Source organism: Ceratotherium simum, chromosome 33 (genome assembly GCF_057802395.1).
Source record: "Ceratotherium simum simum isolate JZ-2026a chromosome 33, ASM5780239v1, whole genome shotgun sequence".
Taxonomy (NCBI): domain Eukaryota; kingdom Metazoa; phylum Chordata; class Mammalia; order Perissodactyla; family Rhinocerotidae; genus Ceratotherium; species Ceratotherium simum.
In genome coordinates, this window is record NC_141932.1 from 15,229,283 (window position 1) to 15,243,097 (window position 13,815).

Genomic DNA, 13,815 nt, shown 5'->3' on the forward strand with positions numbered 1-13,815 from the left:
CTTCCTCTATTTTGTATATGGGATGCCACCACAGCATGGCTTGATGAGCAGTGTGTAGGTCCATGCCTGGGATCCAAACCCGTGAACCCCGGGCCACCGAAATGGAGCACACAAACTTAACCACTACACCACTGGGCCAGCCCCAGGAGATGCTGTTATGACACGGGGCATGGTCTTTCCTAGACACCTGCACGGCTTATTCCCTTACCTCCTGAAGGAGGCCTTAGCCTTAATGTCACCTTCTTAAGGAGGCCTCCCCTGACCGCCTATTTACAAGTGTACCTGTTGCCCCTTCCGTATCTCCCTTCTCTGCTTACTTTTTCTCCTGAGCACTTATTGACTTCTAACCTGCTGTATGTGTTATTACTTAAAAATTTCAGAGAAGCAGTGAGTCCAGTGCTAAAAGCATGAACTCTAGAGCCACACTGGCCTGGGTTCAAATCCGAGTTCTGCGACTCGCTAGCTGTGTGCCTTTGGGCAAGTTGCTTAACCTGTCTGTGCTGCAGTCGCCTCATCTAGAAAATGAGGATGTACCGCACAGGGCTCTTGAGAGGGCTAAATTCATGAGTATTTTAAAGGACTTAGAGCAGTGTCTGGCAGAGAGTAACTGCTAGATTGGGTGATTGTTAAATAAGAATATTTATTGTATTTATTTTGTCTGTCTGTCTCCCTCACTAGAGGCGGCAGGAGTTTTGTCTGTTTTGTTCTATGTGGTGTCGCTCGTGCCTAGAACAACGATCAGTAAATATTTGTTGGATTTCCCTTTGAAAGACGAGAAAACTGGGTTGCATAGGTGTTTTTTTCTCTTGATGCTCAGGCTGTACCCCAGACTAAGTAGATCAGAAACTCTGAGGGTGAGACCCAGGTATCTGTATGATTTTTATTAAAAAATTTTAAATTATGAAATATACATAACATAAAATTACCATCTTAACCATTTTTAAGTCTACTGTTCAGTAGTGTTAATTACATTGACATTGTTGTGCAACCAATCGCCTTTCATCTTGCAAAACTGAAACTCTGAACCCATTAAACAACTCCCGGTTCCCCCTTCCCCCCAGTCCCTGGCAGGGGTGTTTTGCCCGGGGGTGGAGCTGGAGTTTGAACCCACGTAGCACGCGAGTATATAAAGGCAGGAAAGCCCAAACCTTGCAGCTGGAGGGCGGTGAGACACGCAGGAATGTGGGGCCGGAGAGCCTCCGCTGGCCCCAGCTCAGCCACCCGCCCCTCCCTGCTGCCTGCAGCTTCGGCCACCTTCGAGGACTTCCAGATCCGCCCGCACGCCCTCACGGTGCACTCCTACCGAGCGCCTGCCTTCTGCGATCACTGCGGGGAGATGCTCTTTGGCCTGGTGCGCCAGGGCCTCAAGTGTGACGGTGAGAGGGAAGGGGCTGGAGGCGGGGCCGAGGGTGGGGCGGGGCCGGGGCGGGGCTCAGGGCAGGGAGGCGGAGCTTAGGAGGCGGGGCTTGGAGAGGTAAGAACCCAGAGGCAGAGCTTGGGGGTGGGGACAGGGGCGGGGCTTGGGCAGAGGGCGGGGCCTAGGTGGGGCTCAGGGCCGGGAGGCGGAGCTTAGGAGGCGGGGCTTGGAGAGGTAAGTACCCAGAGGCAGAGCTTGGGGGTGGGGACAGGGGCGGGGCCTGAGGAGGGGCGGGGCCTAGGAGGCGGGGCTTGGGCAGAGGGCGGGGCCTAGGTGGGGCTCAGCTCCGTGGGTGGAGCCTGGGAGGTGGCGCTCCGAGGGAGAGGTAAAGGGCAGAGCTTAGGGAAGGAAAAGGGGAGTGCGCAGGGAAGAGGGCGGAGTGTGTCTCAGTAAGGGATTAATTAGTAGGAGGTATATATACTAAGGGATTTTGGGAAGGAATTGGCTTACAGGATTGTAGAGGCTGGCCAGGCAACTCTGAAATCTGTAGGGCAGCTGGTCAGGAAGGGGCGGGCTGGAATTCGCAGGCAGGTGCTGCTATCCATAGGCAGAATTGCTTCATCTGGGACGGCTCAGCTCTGCTTTTTAAACCTTTCAACTGATTGACACAGGCCCACCCAGATTAACTAGGACAGTCTCCCACACTTAAAGTCCGCTATCTGTGGACTTGAATCACATCTACAAAATACTTTTACGGCAACACCTAGATTAGTGTTGAATAACTGGGGATGCTAGGCTAGCCAAGTGGACACGTAAAGCCGACCAGCAGAGTCCACCCTTTGTCACCATGGCACCTCAATCTGCTGGGGCTGCCGTAACAAAATACCACAGGCTGGGTGGCTTAAACAACAGACGCTTATTTCTCACAATTCCAGAGGCTAGAAGTTTAAGATCAAGGTTCAGACAGGGTTTGGTTCCCTCCTGGTGAGAAGCCTCTTCCTGGCTTGCAGATGGCTGTCATCTCACTGTGTGCTCACATGGCATGCAGAGAGAGAGCGATTTCTGAAGTGTCTTCCTTTTGTAAGGACGCCAGACACATCGGATCAGGGCCCCACCCTTATGGTCTCATTTAACCTTAATTACCTCCTTAAAGGCCCCATCTCAAATACAGTCACATTGCCGCTTAGGGCTTCAACATATGAATTTGGGGGTGTGGACACATATTCAGTCTACAACAAGCACCCAGACACATCTCCTTAAATCAGACTTAAAAATCATAGCCAAGGTGTCTCAAGGTTCAGATCTGCAGGTCCCCTGTTCCCATCTTTGATGCTTCTGAACGGGAATATCGAGATCTCGCCCTGCCTGCCTATGAAGGCCACGCCCCCGTCTTGGCTGTGCCCTGCACACAGCAGATGAGGACCGTCTATTCTGCAATGGCGATCTGCACCTCCAGTGTTTGTCCTATGTGCCCCGCTATTAGAGGCATCTTCTCAGATGTTCCATTGTCTAAGGATCTCCAGCTTCGTAGCTGTCATGCTCATCTGGAAATCCAGAGACTCGGATACCCTATGTTCTCGATGACATACAGCATCAACCAAGATTGTTATCACGCAGCCTTAAACCTACAGCATCAACCAAGATTGTTATCATGCAGCCTTAAATCTACTTGTGGTGTTATTTAAGGACCCCAGGGATAACAGCCATGTCAGGCCTGCAGAAAATCGATGCGATGCATTTAAAGGTGCTATCAATACGGCCATCACCCATACACTGTATCCAACTCTCCACATCTTGGCGTATGTAACCTTCGTCATGGTGCAGGCCTGGTGTCATCAAATTCTGGTGTCATCAAATTCTAATGGGCATTCTTAGCATGGACTTCATTGGCCCAGCTCACAGATGATGGTCCAAGTTCACATGGTTCCAACAGAGGCTCAAATGGCTGCACTGAATGCCATTAACACCTTCCTGTGGGAGTTTGGCTCTCCCTTTTTTTTTTTTTGTGAGGAAGATCAGCCCTGAGCTAACATCTGCCAATCCTTCTCTTTTTGCTGAGGAAGACTGGCCCTGGGCTAACATCTGTGCCCATCTTCCTCCACTTTATATGGGAGGCCGCCACATCATGGCCTGACAAGCAGTGCGTCGGTGCGCGCCTGGGATCCGAACCAGCGAACCCCGGGCCGCCACAGCGGAGTGCACGCACTTAACCGCTTGCGCCACCGGGCCGGCCCTTGGCTCTCCCTTGATACACTGGGAGTCATGGATGAGAGTCTGAAATGCCGTGAAGCATATGCGTGATTAAAGGCCAGAACTGGGAAGTGGTTTCTGTAGGCACAGGCCGTTTGCCTCCTGCAGCTCTTCTCGTAGCGCCAGTGGTGTTCCTCAGACTTGCCTCTGCAGCATTACATCACGCATCCAGCACGATGCTGTGATGAAGAAGTACTGGGCTGGAAGGCCTGTAACAGGCAGGCAACCCGAAGGCTCTGTGAAGTGTTGTGAAAGAAGCTTCCAAGGGCTGGAGGAACATTCTTCACTCCAGAACAAAGAGCGATCCTGGAATCATTTGGAATTCCTGGAGATGTCTTGGAGCAAGGATTCAGGAAGTCCAGCAGGAAATGACAAACAGCCTGATGCTTTCATGCACAAGGATTAAAAAAAGAAAAAGAGAAAAAAAGACAACAGTCATACTTCCACTTGATATGATACAACCATCCTGAGTATCACCGGAGACACACTAACCCTTTCCCCAGAAGACCATGCACGTCCTTGGGTGATATTCACTCTTCTCTCTCTCTCTCTTTTTTTTTTTTGCTTGAAGAAGATTGGCCCTGAGCTAACATCTGTGCCAGTCTTCCTCTATTTTGTATGTGGGTCCCCGCCACAGCATGGCCGCCGTGTGGTGTAGGTCCGCACCCAGGATCCGAACCCACGAACCCAGGCCACCAAAGTGGAGCGTGCTGAACCCAACCACTACACCATGGGGCCAGCCCCTACTCTCCTCTTTTGATATCCTGTAACTTAAACACCACGACACAAAATTAATTATCATTAATATCTTATGTTAGGTGATAAGGGGCTAGAAGAGGGAAGAAAACATGAGTATTTGGTAAACACACATATTCATTACAAAATAAGGAAGAAATTCTCCTAACTAGTACAGTCCTGCTTTCTGCAACTGGTCACGTGGTGTGGCTTCTTCCTTCCACTAACCACCCAGTCCATCTTCCCTTTGCCCTCAGTGAGCATCTCACCTGGTCTTGGTGCTTTGCCAGGTGCGTTGGCCCAAACCTTCGTTCTGGAAGGCGCTGGGCCCTTAGCAATTCTGCCTGAAGTAGGTTTTTGTAGTTTGACTTTAATCACAGTACTGAGAAGCGTCCTGAGAGATCTGCTGTAGCCCAGATCTCCAGAAAAGGAGGAAGGGAGGTGGAACTTTAGAGCCCAGGACGGGTGGAGGCTCTGTTTCTGACCGTCTGGCGCCCCCGACAGGCTGCGGACTGAACTACCACAAGCGCTGCGCCTTCAGCATCCCCAACAACTGCAGTGGGGCGCGCAAGCGGCGCCTGTCCTCCACGTCTCTGGCCAGTGGCCATTCCGTGCGCCTCAGCATCTCGGAGTCCCTGCCCTGCACGCCTGACGAGCTGGTGAGGGGCTGGGGAAGGGGCAGGTTGGTGGCTGGGGGGTGACGGGGCCCAGGAAGAGGGACAGTGCACTGATGTGTCCCTTCCACTCGCGCTGACCGGTAGAGCCGTAGCACCACGGACCTCCTGCCTCGCCGTCCCCACTCGTCCTCGTCCTCTTCTGCCTCGTCCTACACCGGCCGCCCCATCGAGCTGGACAAGATACTGCTCTCCAAGGTCAAGGTGCCGCACACCTTCGTCATCCACAGCTACACGCGGCCCACCGTCTGCCAGGCTTGTAAGAAACTGCTCAAGGGCCTCTTCCGCCAGGGCCTGCAGTGCAAAGGTGAGCTGGGCTGGGGGACAGACAGCGTCAGAGCGCCCAACGCACGCTCAGAGGCTTAGGATCTCCGCTTGGGTGTGTGGGGGGACACAGAATCTCAGTACGCTGATCCTTAGGGCCTCAGAAAGGGAGTGCCCTGAACCCGGGTATTCTAGAACCTTTGGAATTCTGGAATCCTAGAACCTCAGTCATTAGAACCTCGGAATCCTAGAACCTTAGAAATTTAGATTCATAAGACACTTAGCCTGGAATTCTAAAACTGTAGAACTTGAGAATTCTAGAATCATAGATTAGAAACATCAGATTCAAGAATTGGATCGTAGGATTCAGCTAAAAGAACCATAGAACTTTAGACTCATAGATCTTAGAACTACCAAGTTACAGATTCTCAGAATATTAGAACTTTAGAACCATGGGATTTGAGAATAACAGAATCCTAGAAGCATCAAATTCCAGTCTTAGAAGTCTAGAATCTTATAACCTTGAAATCACAGTTTAGAAATCTAGAACCCCAGAACTTTGAATGATGAAATTCTAGAATACCAGAAGTCTAGATCCGTAAAAACTTAGAGCCATCCAATTCTAGAATTCATTGGAACAATCAAATTCTAGAATCTTAGATGTCTAGAGTTAAAGAACCATAGAAACATTAAGTTCTAGAATCTTGGACGTACAGAATCCTAGAACCTTGGAATCATCAAACTTGAGAGCAACGATTGTCAACCAGGGACAATTTTGCCCCCCCCCCCGCCTGCCCCAGGGGAGGCTGGGAGACATTTTGTTTGCCATATGGGGATGATGCTACTAGCTTCTAGTGGGTAGAGGTGAGGGATGCTGTTAAGCATTCTATGATGCGCAGAACAGCCCTCCACAAGAGAATTATCCAGCCCCAAATGGTGCCAAAGGTTGAGAAACCCTGCCCTTGAGTGTTCAAAGTCTAGAATCATAGAATGTTAGAGCCCGTTACATTCTAGAATTTTGGAAGTCTAGGGTAATGGATATTTGCACTGTTTGAACTTTAGACTCTTAGAGTCACAGGGCTTTAAAGCCATAGACACTTAACCTGGCCCTCCTCTTGAATCGAGCCTCTCTGCAGCTGGGGACACTGGCTCAAAGAGGGGACGACCAGGGAAGGGTCAGCCAGGTTTCCTGCCGCAAGAGCAGACTCTTTTGAGCCTGAGAGTTAGGAGTCAAGATTCAGCCCTTGCAAGTGACCTCTCTTCCCCCTCCCACCTGTCTCCTCCTCCCTGTTCATCTACCAGACTGCAAGTTTAACTGTCACAAACGCTGTGCCACCCGTGTCCCTAATGATTGCTTGGGGGAGGCGCTCATTAACGGAGGTAAGAGGCTGGGGGCTGAGCGGGAAGGGGGCCGGGTAGGACTGGGTGGAGGCCCCTCTGATGCCCCTGTCCCCCCAGATGTGCCCATGGAGGAGGCCACTGATTTCAGCGAGTCTGACAAGACCGCCCTCCTGGATGAGTCGGACGACTCCGGCGTCATCCCAGGCTCCCACTCGGAAAGCGCCCTCCACGCCAGCGAAGAGGAGGAAGGCGAGGGAGGCAAGGCCCAGAGGTACCCGGGGCACCTTCCGGCACCCTCCCCGTCTCCACAGTGGGTTGACATCATTCTGTACTTGTAAATTTCCCAGGTTCCCAAGGTGGACCTTTTGAAGCACCCACACTTTATTTTTTAACTTAACTTTTTTTCCTGATTTACATTTTTAAAAAGTTTTCATAGAGGCAGATTTTAATTGATGTTGTATTTCTTTTTTGAAATTGATAATACAGTCAATCAAGAGGTATATAGTCAAAACCTCTGGCTTCCCTGCCTCCCAACGGCTGGCTCCTCTCCGTGGAGGATGCCACTGGGGTCAGTTTCTCGTGGGGCCTTCCAGAAACAGTCTGCATTGCAGAGTGACGGTACAAAGAATGAGAGAACATGGACTCTGCAACAAAGCTGCTGTATGGCCTTAGGCAAGAGATTAACCTCTCTGGGCCTCAGTTTCCTCATCAGTAAAATGGGGATAAAGCAGTACCTACCTTATAGGGTTATTGTGAGGAGGAAATGAATGAATACAAATGAAGTACCTAACACAGTGCCTGGTATACAGTAAGTGTTAAATAGTGTCAGCTCTTATCACAGAGCACTAAATCTTAAAAAGGAAGGGAAAATATCCATTTCGTTCAGCTATTTTGGCCTCAGATCGACTTATATGGCCTTAAACAAGTCCTTTCCCCTTTTGATGCCTCAGTCTTCCCATCTGTAGAATGGGAACAGGGAAATATTCCCAAAGACCCGACAGGCAATGGCTGTCTTTGGGCATGGAAGCTCTGAAAAATAATAACAACTTTTACTTAATTATGCATTTTATGTGATAAATGGAATTCATATTTCTTCACCTCCACTAGAATGTGAGCTCAAGTGCTTAAGGGCAAGGCTATTTGTTTTCCAAGTGCCTAGGACAGGGCCTGGCTTCATACATGAGTGTGGAAGGAATGTTCATGGAGGAGGCAGGAAGACAGCAGGCCTGAGAGCTCAGGGTGCTGGGGGCGCTGGGGGCTGACAGATGGGAGAGCCGGGTCCAGGTCCCAGCCCCGTCACTTAAACTGCTAGTCACGTCTCTGTGTGCCTCGGTTTCCCCCAGGGGCGATGATGGCACCTGCCTCACAGGGATTGTGCGAATTTCATTAGATCCTGTAGGTGGAGCGCTTGCTGGGTTATAAGTGCTCAGAAAAGGGAAAAAGAGGGCCAGCCCTGTGGTGGAGTGGTTAAGTCTGGTGTGTTCCGCTTCAGCGGCCTCGGGTTCACAGGTTTGGTTCCCAGGCATGGACCTACACCACTTGTTAGCCATGCTGTGGCAGCGACCCGCATACAAAATAGAGGAAGATTGGCACAGATGTTAGCTCAGGGCTAATCTTTCTCAGCAAAAAAAAAAAAAAAGGGAAAAGGAGTCCTCCCTAGTATTTCAATCTTGAGTCCCCAGAGTGGGGAGGGAGAGATGATCCATTTGGGGGATGGGAAGACACTATTTGAATTTCCATTTCTCTTTATTTTTTTAATCTCATCCTTTCAATGTTTTTACTTTTTTGCATATGTTTTAGAACAACATAAGATATTGTATTAATACAATAATGCATGTATAAATAAATATGCATGTATTAAGGGTATATACTCAAAAATATTTTTGGGCTGGCGCCATGCCGTAGTGGTTAAGTTCTGTGCACTCTGCTTCAGTGGCCTGGGTTCGGGTCCTGGGTGCAGACCTACACCAGCCGTCAGCCATGCTGTGGTGGCAACCCACATACAAAATAGAGAAAGACGGGCCCAGATGTTAGCTCAGGGAGAATCTTCCTCACCAGAAAAAAATATATATATATACACATATATTTTAATAATGAGTGCATGATTTTTTAAAAAAATCGTGGGCTGTGGAGCTCATCATTTTAAGCATCTGTTCTCGAACAAAATCCTTCCCTTAAGGATCATTGTCCCCATTTCTAGGTTAGAAGATAAAGGCTGAGAGGCTTCAGCCAATGATTAATAAGGGAGAGGAGCTGAGCCCGCACCCCAGAGGCCAGGGCAGCGTAAACAAGGGGGGGAGGTGGCCACTTCCACGGTGCCTCTAGGAATGGCTAGTGACCACCTGCTGGGTTCTAGACCCCAGACACAGCTGTGAACAAAACAACCTCTCTGCCCTCACGGAGCTGACATGCTCTTGGGGGAGACAGCTAATAAATAAATGCACCCATAGCATCAGGTATTGAAAGCTGCTATCAAAAATAAAATAAAAATAAAGCAAGAAGAGGGGATAGAGAATGGAGAACGTGCTATTGTAGCCTGGGTCATTCAAGGAAGCATCTCTGAGGAGGTGACATTTGAAGAGATCTGAAGGAGGGGTGGGAAGGAGCCATGTGGGAGATATCTGGGGGAAAAGCCTCCCAAGCGGAGGGACCACAGCATGTGCAAAGGCCCTGAGGTGGGACCAAGCATTTTCCAGGAACAGCAAGGAGCCGAATGTGCCTGGAGCAGGGAGGGCCAGGGGAAAGGGTGGGAGACAAGGCCCGAGCGGGGATGGCTTTGCAGGTTTCCACTGCTGCCACCTAAGCTGAGCAGCCTGGAACCTCAGATTCCCTTTCTCCCATGTCTTTTCTGGGAGTGTTTAGTAACAGACTAATAGGCTATCAGAGTTGGACCTCGAAGGACTTGGGGGAGGGGGGTGTTGGGAGAGGCAGCTATTTCACAGATGAGGAAACCGAGTCTCAGGGAGGGAAAGGGAAGTGCCAAGGCCACCCGGGTCCTGGTTTAGTGCAGGGATCCAGAGGTTGTTGGTTCTGGAGTCGCGCAAGTCACTGTAATAATAGCATGTGCACAGATGAGGGAAATGAGGCACAGAGAGGTTGAGTCACTCGCCCAATGTCACACAGCTGGTCCACATCGCTGGGCTGGCTGTTAATTAGCACTTATTGGAGGCCCCCTGTGTGCCAAGCTCCTGAGAGGTTTTCACTCCTCACAGCGACCCCTTTGGGTGGAGAACCTGAGGCACAGAGAGGTAGGGTCATCTGCCGGGCAGCCTGACTTCGGGAGCCAGCCTCTTCATGTGGCCCTCTCAAGAGTCCCCTTCCGCATTGTGGGGAATCCGGAATCCACAGGGGAAAAAATGTGGCCAAAAAACCCCCACTTGCCCCTGCCCAGAGATGCCCCGTGACTGCAGAAGCTATGGTTCTTTTCTGCTGGTAACCTCTCGCCCTTTCCTCTCCCCCAACCCTCAGCTCCCTGGGGTACATCCCCCTAATGAGGGTGGTGCAGTCGGTGCGACACACGACACGGAAATCCAGCACCACGCTCCGCGAGGGTTGGATGGTTCATTACAGCAACAAAGACACGTTGGTGAGGGGGCGGGGCGGGGCCAGAGCGAGGGGCGGGGCCGGATCGGGGGAGGAGGCAGGGCTGGGCGGGGCCAGAGTTAGGGGTGGGGTTAGGGTGGGCGGGGCCATTCTGGAGGCGGGGCTAGAAGTAGAGGGGCGGGTTATAAGGATGGGGCGAGGGGCGGGGCAGGAGTTAGAGAAGAGGCGGGGCTAAGGGCAGGGTCAAGGGAGGGTGGGACCAGGAGGCAAGAAGCTGGAGTTAGGGGCGGGTTGAGAAGGGCTGGGGCTATAGAGGATGGGATCAGGTGGTGCTGGGCCGGGCTGGAGGCATAAATACAGTTAACAGAGAAGGGAAAGGTATGGGGTGGGGCCAGGTGGGGCGAATTTGGAATGAAAGGAGGGGAGGGGAGGGCTTGTAGCGGTGCGGCCGGGTCTGGGCAGGCAGGAGAGAGGGGTGGGGCAGGGTTAGAGGCGCGGAGGGGCCAGGCTGGAGGCTGACCTAACGTTAGAGAGGGTTATGGGGCGCGGCAGGGTGGGGTGGGGCCAGAGCTAAGGAGGGAGGGGCAGGATTAGTTTGAGGGGGGGACGAGGTCGGGGGTGGGGCCGTGTGGAGGGAGAGCTAGAATTAGAGGGGTGGGTTGTAGTGATGGGAGGGGGCGGGGCCTGTGGGCGGGGCTAGCGCTAGGGGCGGGGTTTAGCTGGAGGACCAGCCGGCGCCCAGGCAGCGTGGCGGGCGGACCGCCTCACCGTCTCAGGCTCCTCTCCCGACAGAGGAAGCGGCACTACTGGCGCCTGGACTGCAAGTGCATCACGCTCTTCCAGAACAACACGACCAACAGATACTACAAGGTGGCCCTTCCCGCTCCCGGCTCCCCCACACTTCCCGGCTTTGCCCGCCGCCTTCTCCACTCCTCTCCCAGTTACTCCAGCCAAACGCCCGCCCGCCCATCACACCCTCTCCCCACCCGCTGCTTGCCTGCTCCCATCCCATCAGGTGCCCCCACCTGGCCGCCCTGCCCTTGGGTTTGATCCCGGCCCCACCGCTTTCCAGCTGGGGGACCCAGGGTGACTCACCTCACCTCTCTGCGCCTCACGTCTCTCACCCTTCAAAGAGAGAATCTACAATTAGCTTAGGGCCTGGCGTGTGTTATCATTATTCCTCTATAGTTAATGTATTGGGTTATTTATTTGTATTCATCACCACCTCCCAGGCCAGCACTGTGTATCCCCCCTGGGTGGTTGTAGCCGCGTCCTCACTGGGTCCTTCCTTCTGTCCCCACAGTCTTTTCCCACAGAGCAGCTAGAGGAATTGATTAAAACCCTCAGAGCCCTCCCAGGGCTCCCACTGCCGTTAGAATAAACCCCAGACGCCTCCCTGGTAGCATCTTCCTTGCACTGCCCGTGGCTGGTTCCTTCTCATCCTTCACATCATGCTCAAACCCCCCTAAAATGCCATCCCCACTGCCTCGTCTCTGTCTCCTGTTTATTGGCTACATAAGTCTGTGCCTCTTTCATTCTTTTGTTCTTTCTTTTCTTCCTCTCTCCCTCCCTTTCTCGTTCAACACTTTTCAAAGCACACTCTTTTCCCCGCCTATAGACCCTGCACCTTCTCTCCCACCCAGGTCCCTTCAGCCTCCTCCTTGGTCTCCTGTCTCAGTCCCATCCTCTCCCATCCACCCTCCACACACACCCAGAAAGAACTGCCCTTCCCTTGCTCTAAAGCCTTCCATGGCTCCCCAGCGCCCTGGAGACAAAGCCCTGGCTCCTTCCTGTGGTCCATGAGGCCCTACGTGGCCTGGCCCTAGCCTCATGTCCTTCATTTATTCATCAAACATGGCACACCTACTGTGTGCCAGGCACCATCCATGTGATGGGGATATGACGTGTTCCTTGAACGTAAGCCTGTCCCACCTCAGGGCCTTTGCACACGCTGATTCCTCCATTCCTCCACCAGCTGGCCTCTTCTTACCTTTCTGTTCTCTGCTTCGGTGTAACTTCTGCCAGGCGGCCTTTCCTGACCCCTCTGTGTGAACCAGGCCCTTCCCCACTGACACTAGATTCCTCAGGCTCTTCTGAATAAGGGGAGCCTCACAGTCTGCCTGGTGTCCTCACCTGTGCTGGCTTTGTGTCCTGCCAGGAGATTCCGCTGTCGGAAATCCTTGCCGTGGAGCCCGCCCAGAACTTCAGCCTCGTGCCGCCAGGCACCAACCCACACTGCTTCGAGATCGTCACTGCCAATGCCACCTACTTCGTGGGCGAGACGCCTGGCGGGGCCCCAGGAGGGCCCAGTGGGCAGGGGGCTGAAGCCGCCCGGGGCTGGGAGACGGCCATCCGCCAGGCCCTGATGCCCGTCATCCTCCAAGACGCACCCAGTGCCCCGGGCCACACACCCCACAGTAAGTCCCCCACCCCGGGTCCCTGAGAGGATGGGTCTGGGAGGGCTTGGGCAGGGTCCTGGGGGAGGGAAGAGCCAGGGGAAGGCAGGGAATGGCACAGTGGTGAATGTGGCTTCTAGACTCAGCGGGCCTGGATCCAAGCCTCCTTTAAGCCCTGGATCTCATGTGTGGCCTTGGGCATGTCACTTCCCCTTTCTGAGTCTTGCCACAGGTGGTGACAACTCCTCTGAACTGTGAGTTCAGACTTTTTAATTCATACCTTTGCTGAGTGCCTTCCCTCTGCCTGGCCTGTGCCAGACAGTGCTGGGGCCACACTGTGACCAACACAGCCCAGAGCCTGCCCTCACGGGGCTCACAGTCCAGTGGGGGAGATGGAGCTGCCCTCAGATAGTGATGACTCAGAATGAGCAGGGCTGGGACATGGGAGCCAGAGGGCTAGGGGAGCCCAGAGCAGGTGCCTGACCCAGGCTGGGTATCCAGGAGGGCTTCTTGGAGGAGGCAGTGTCTGGGCTGAGACCAGGAAGCTGAGGGGGGTGAGATGGGGAAGGCAAATGGGAAATCAGGTCAGGCAGAGGCAGAGGGCGATCGGAGGGGGCCAGGCTCCCGACCTTCTGGAGCTTGTAATCTCATGTGGGTGACAGACATTAATCAGATCATCCTGTACGAATGACAAGTGTGACGTGGAACACGTACATGCTGGAGTCATCTGACGTTGCCCCGAGTGGGACATTTGAGCCAGGACTGAAGGACGAGGAGGATTTAGCCAGGTCCAGACTGAGCGAAAGAGAGCCTTCCTGGCGGCGGGACCAGCAAGTGAGAGGCCCGGAGAGAGGAGAGAACTTGCTGGATTTGAGGCCCAGCAAGGAGGAGGCCGGTGTGTCAGGATACGCAACAGCATGGGAGAGGGTGAAGTCAGAGAGGTAGATGAGGGGCCAGACCCTGCCTGATAGGTCATTTAAGGGGCTTGGGTTTCCCCTGAGGGCACTGGGGAGCCATGGCAGGCTTTAGAGCAGGGAAGGGACAGGGTCAGGTTTGGCTTCAGCAAGATCCCTCTGGCTTCCCTGTGGAGGGTCAAGAGGAAAGAGCAGGGCAGGGACAGGGAGACCAGGGCGGAGGCTGAGGGGCAAGGACCAGAATGGGGAGGGGAGCGATGTTCACATGGCAGAAGGATCAGGACTTTGGAAATGTCTGGCTCTGGTTGGGTTGGCAGGGGAGCAAGTTCAGGGGAAGATGC

General features: G+C 53.1%; 1 protein-coding gene across 1 annotated transcript in view; it reads left to right on the top strand.

Moving 5' to 3' along the window:
• Positions 1–13,815, top strand: part of PRKD2 (protein kinase D2) — a 33,159-nt gene that overhangs the window by 5,879 nt on the left and 13,465 nt on the right. Inside the window, exons 4-11 of the mRNA XM_087421475.1 lie at positions 1,245–1,376; positions 4,847–5,001; positions 5,104–5,323; positions 6,583–6,660; positions 6,739–6,892; positions 10,090–10,207; positions 10,957–11,034; positions 12,323–12,581. Of these exons, the coding sequence (XP_087277601.1) occupies positions 1,245–1,376; positions 4,847–5,001; positions 5,104–5,323; positions 6,583–6,660; positions 6,739–6,892; positions 10,090–10,207; positions 10,957–11,034; positions 12,323–12,581 (1,194 nt within the window). The remainder of the gene's footprint in view (positions 1–1,244; positions 1,377–4,846; positions 5,002–5,103; positions 5,324–6,582; positions 6,661–6,738; positions 6,893–10,089; positions 10,208–10,956; positions 11,035–12,322; positions 12,582–13,815) is intronic.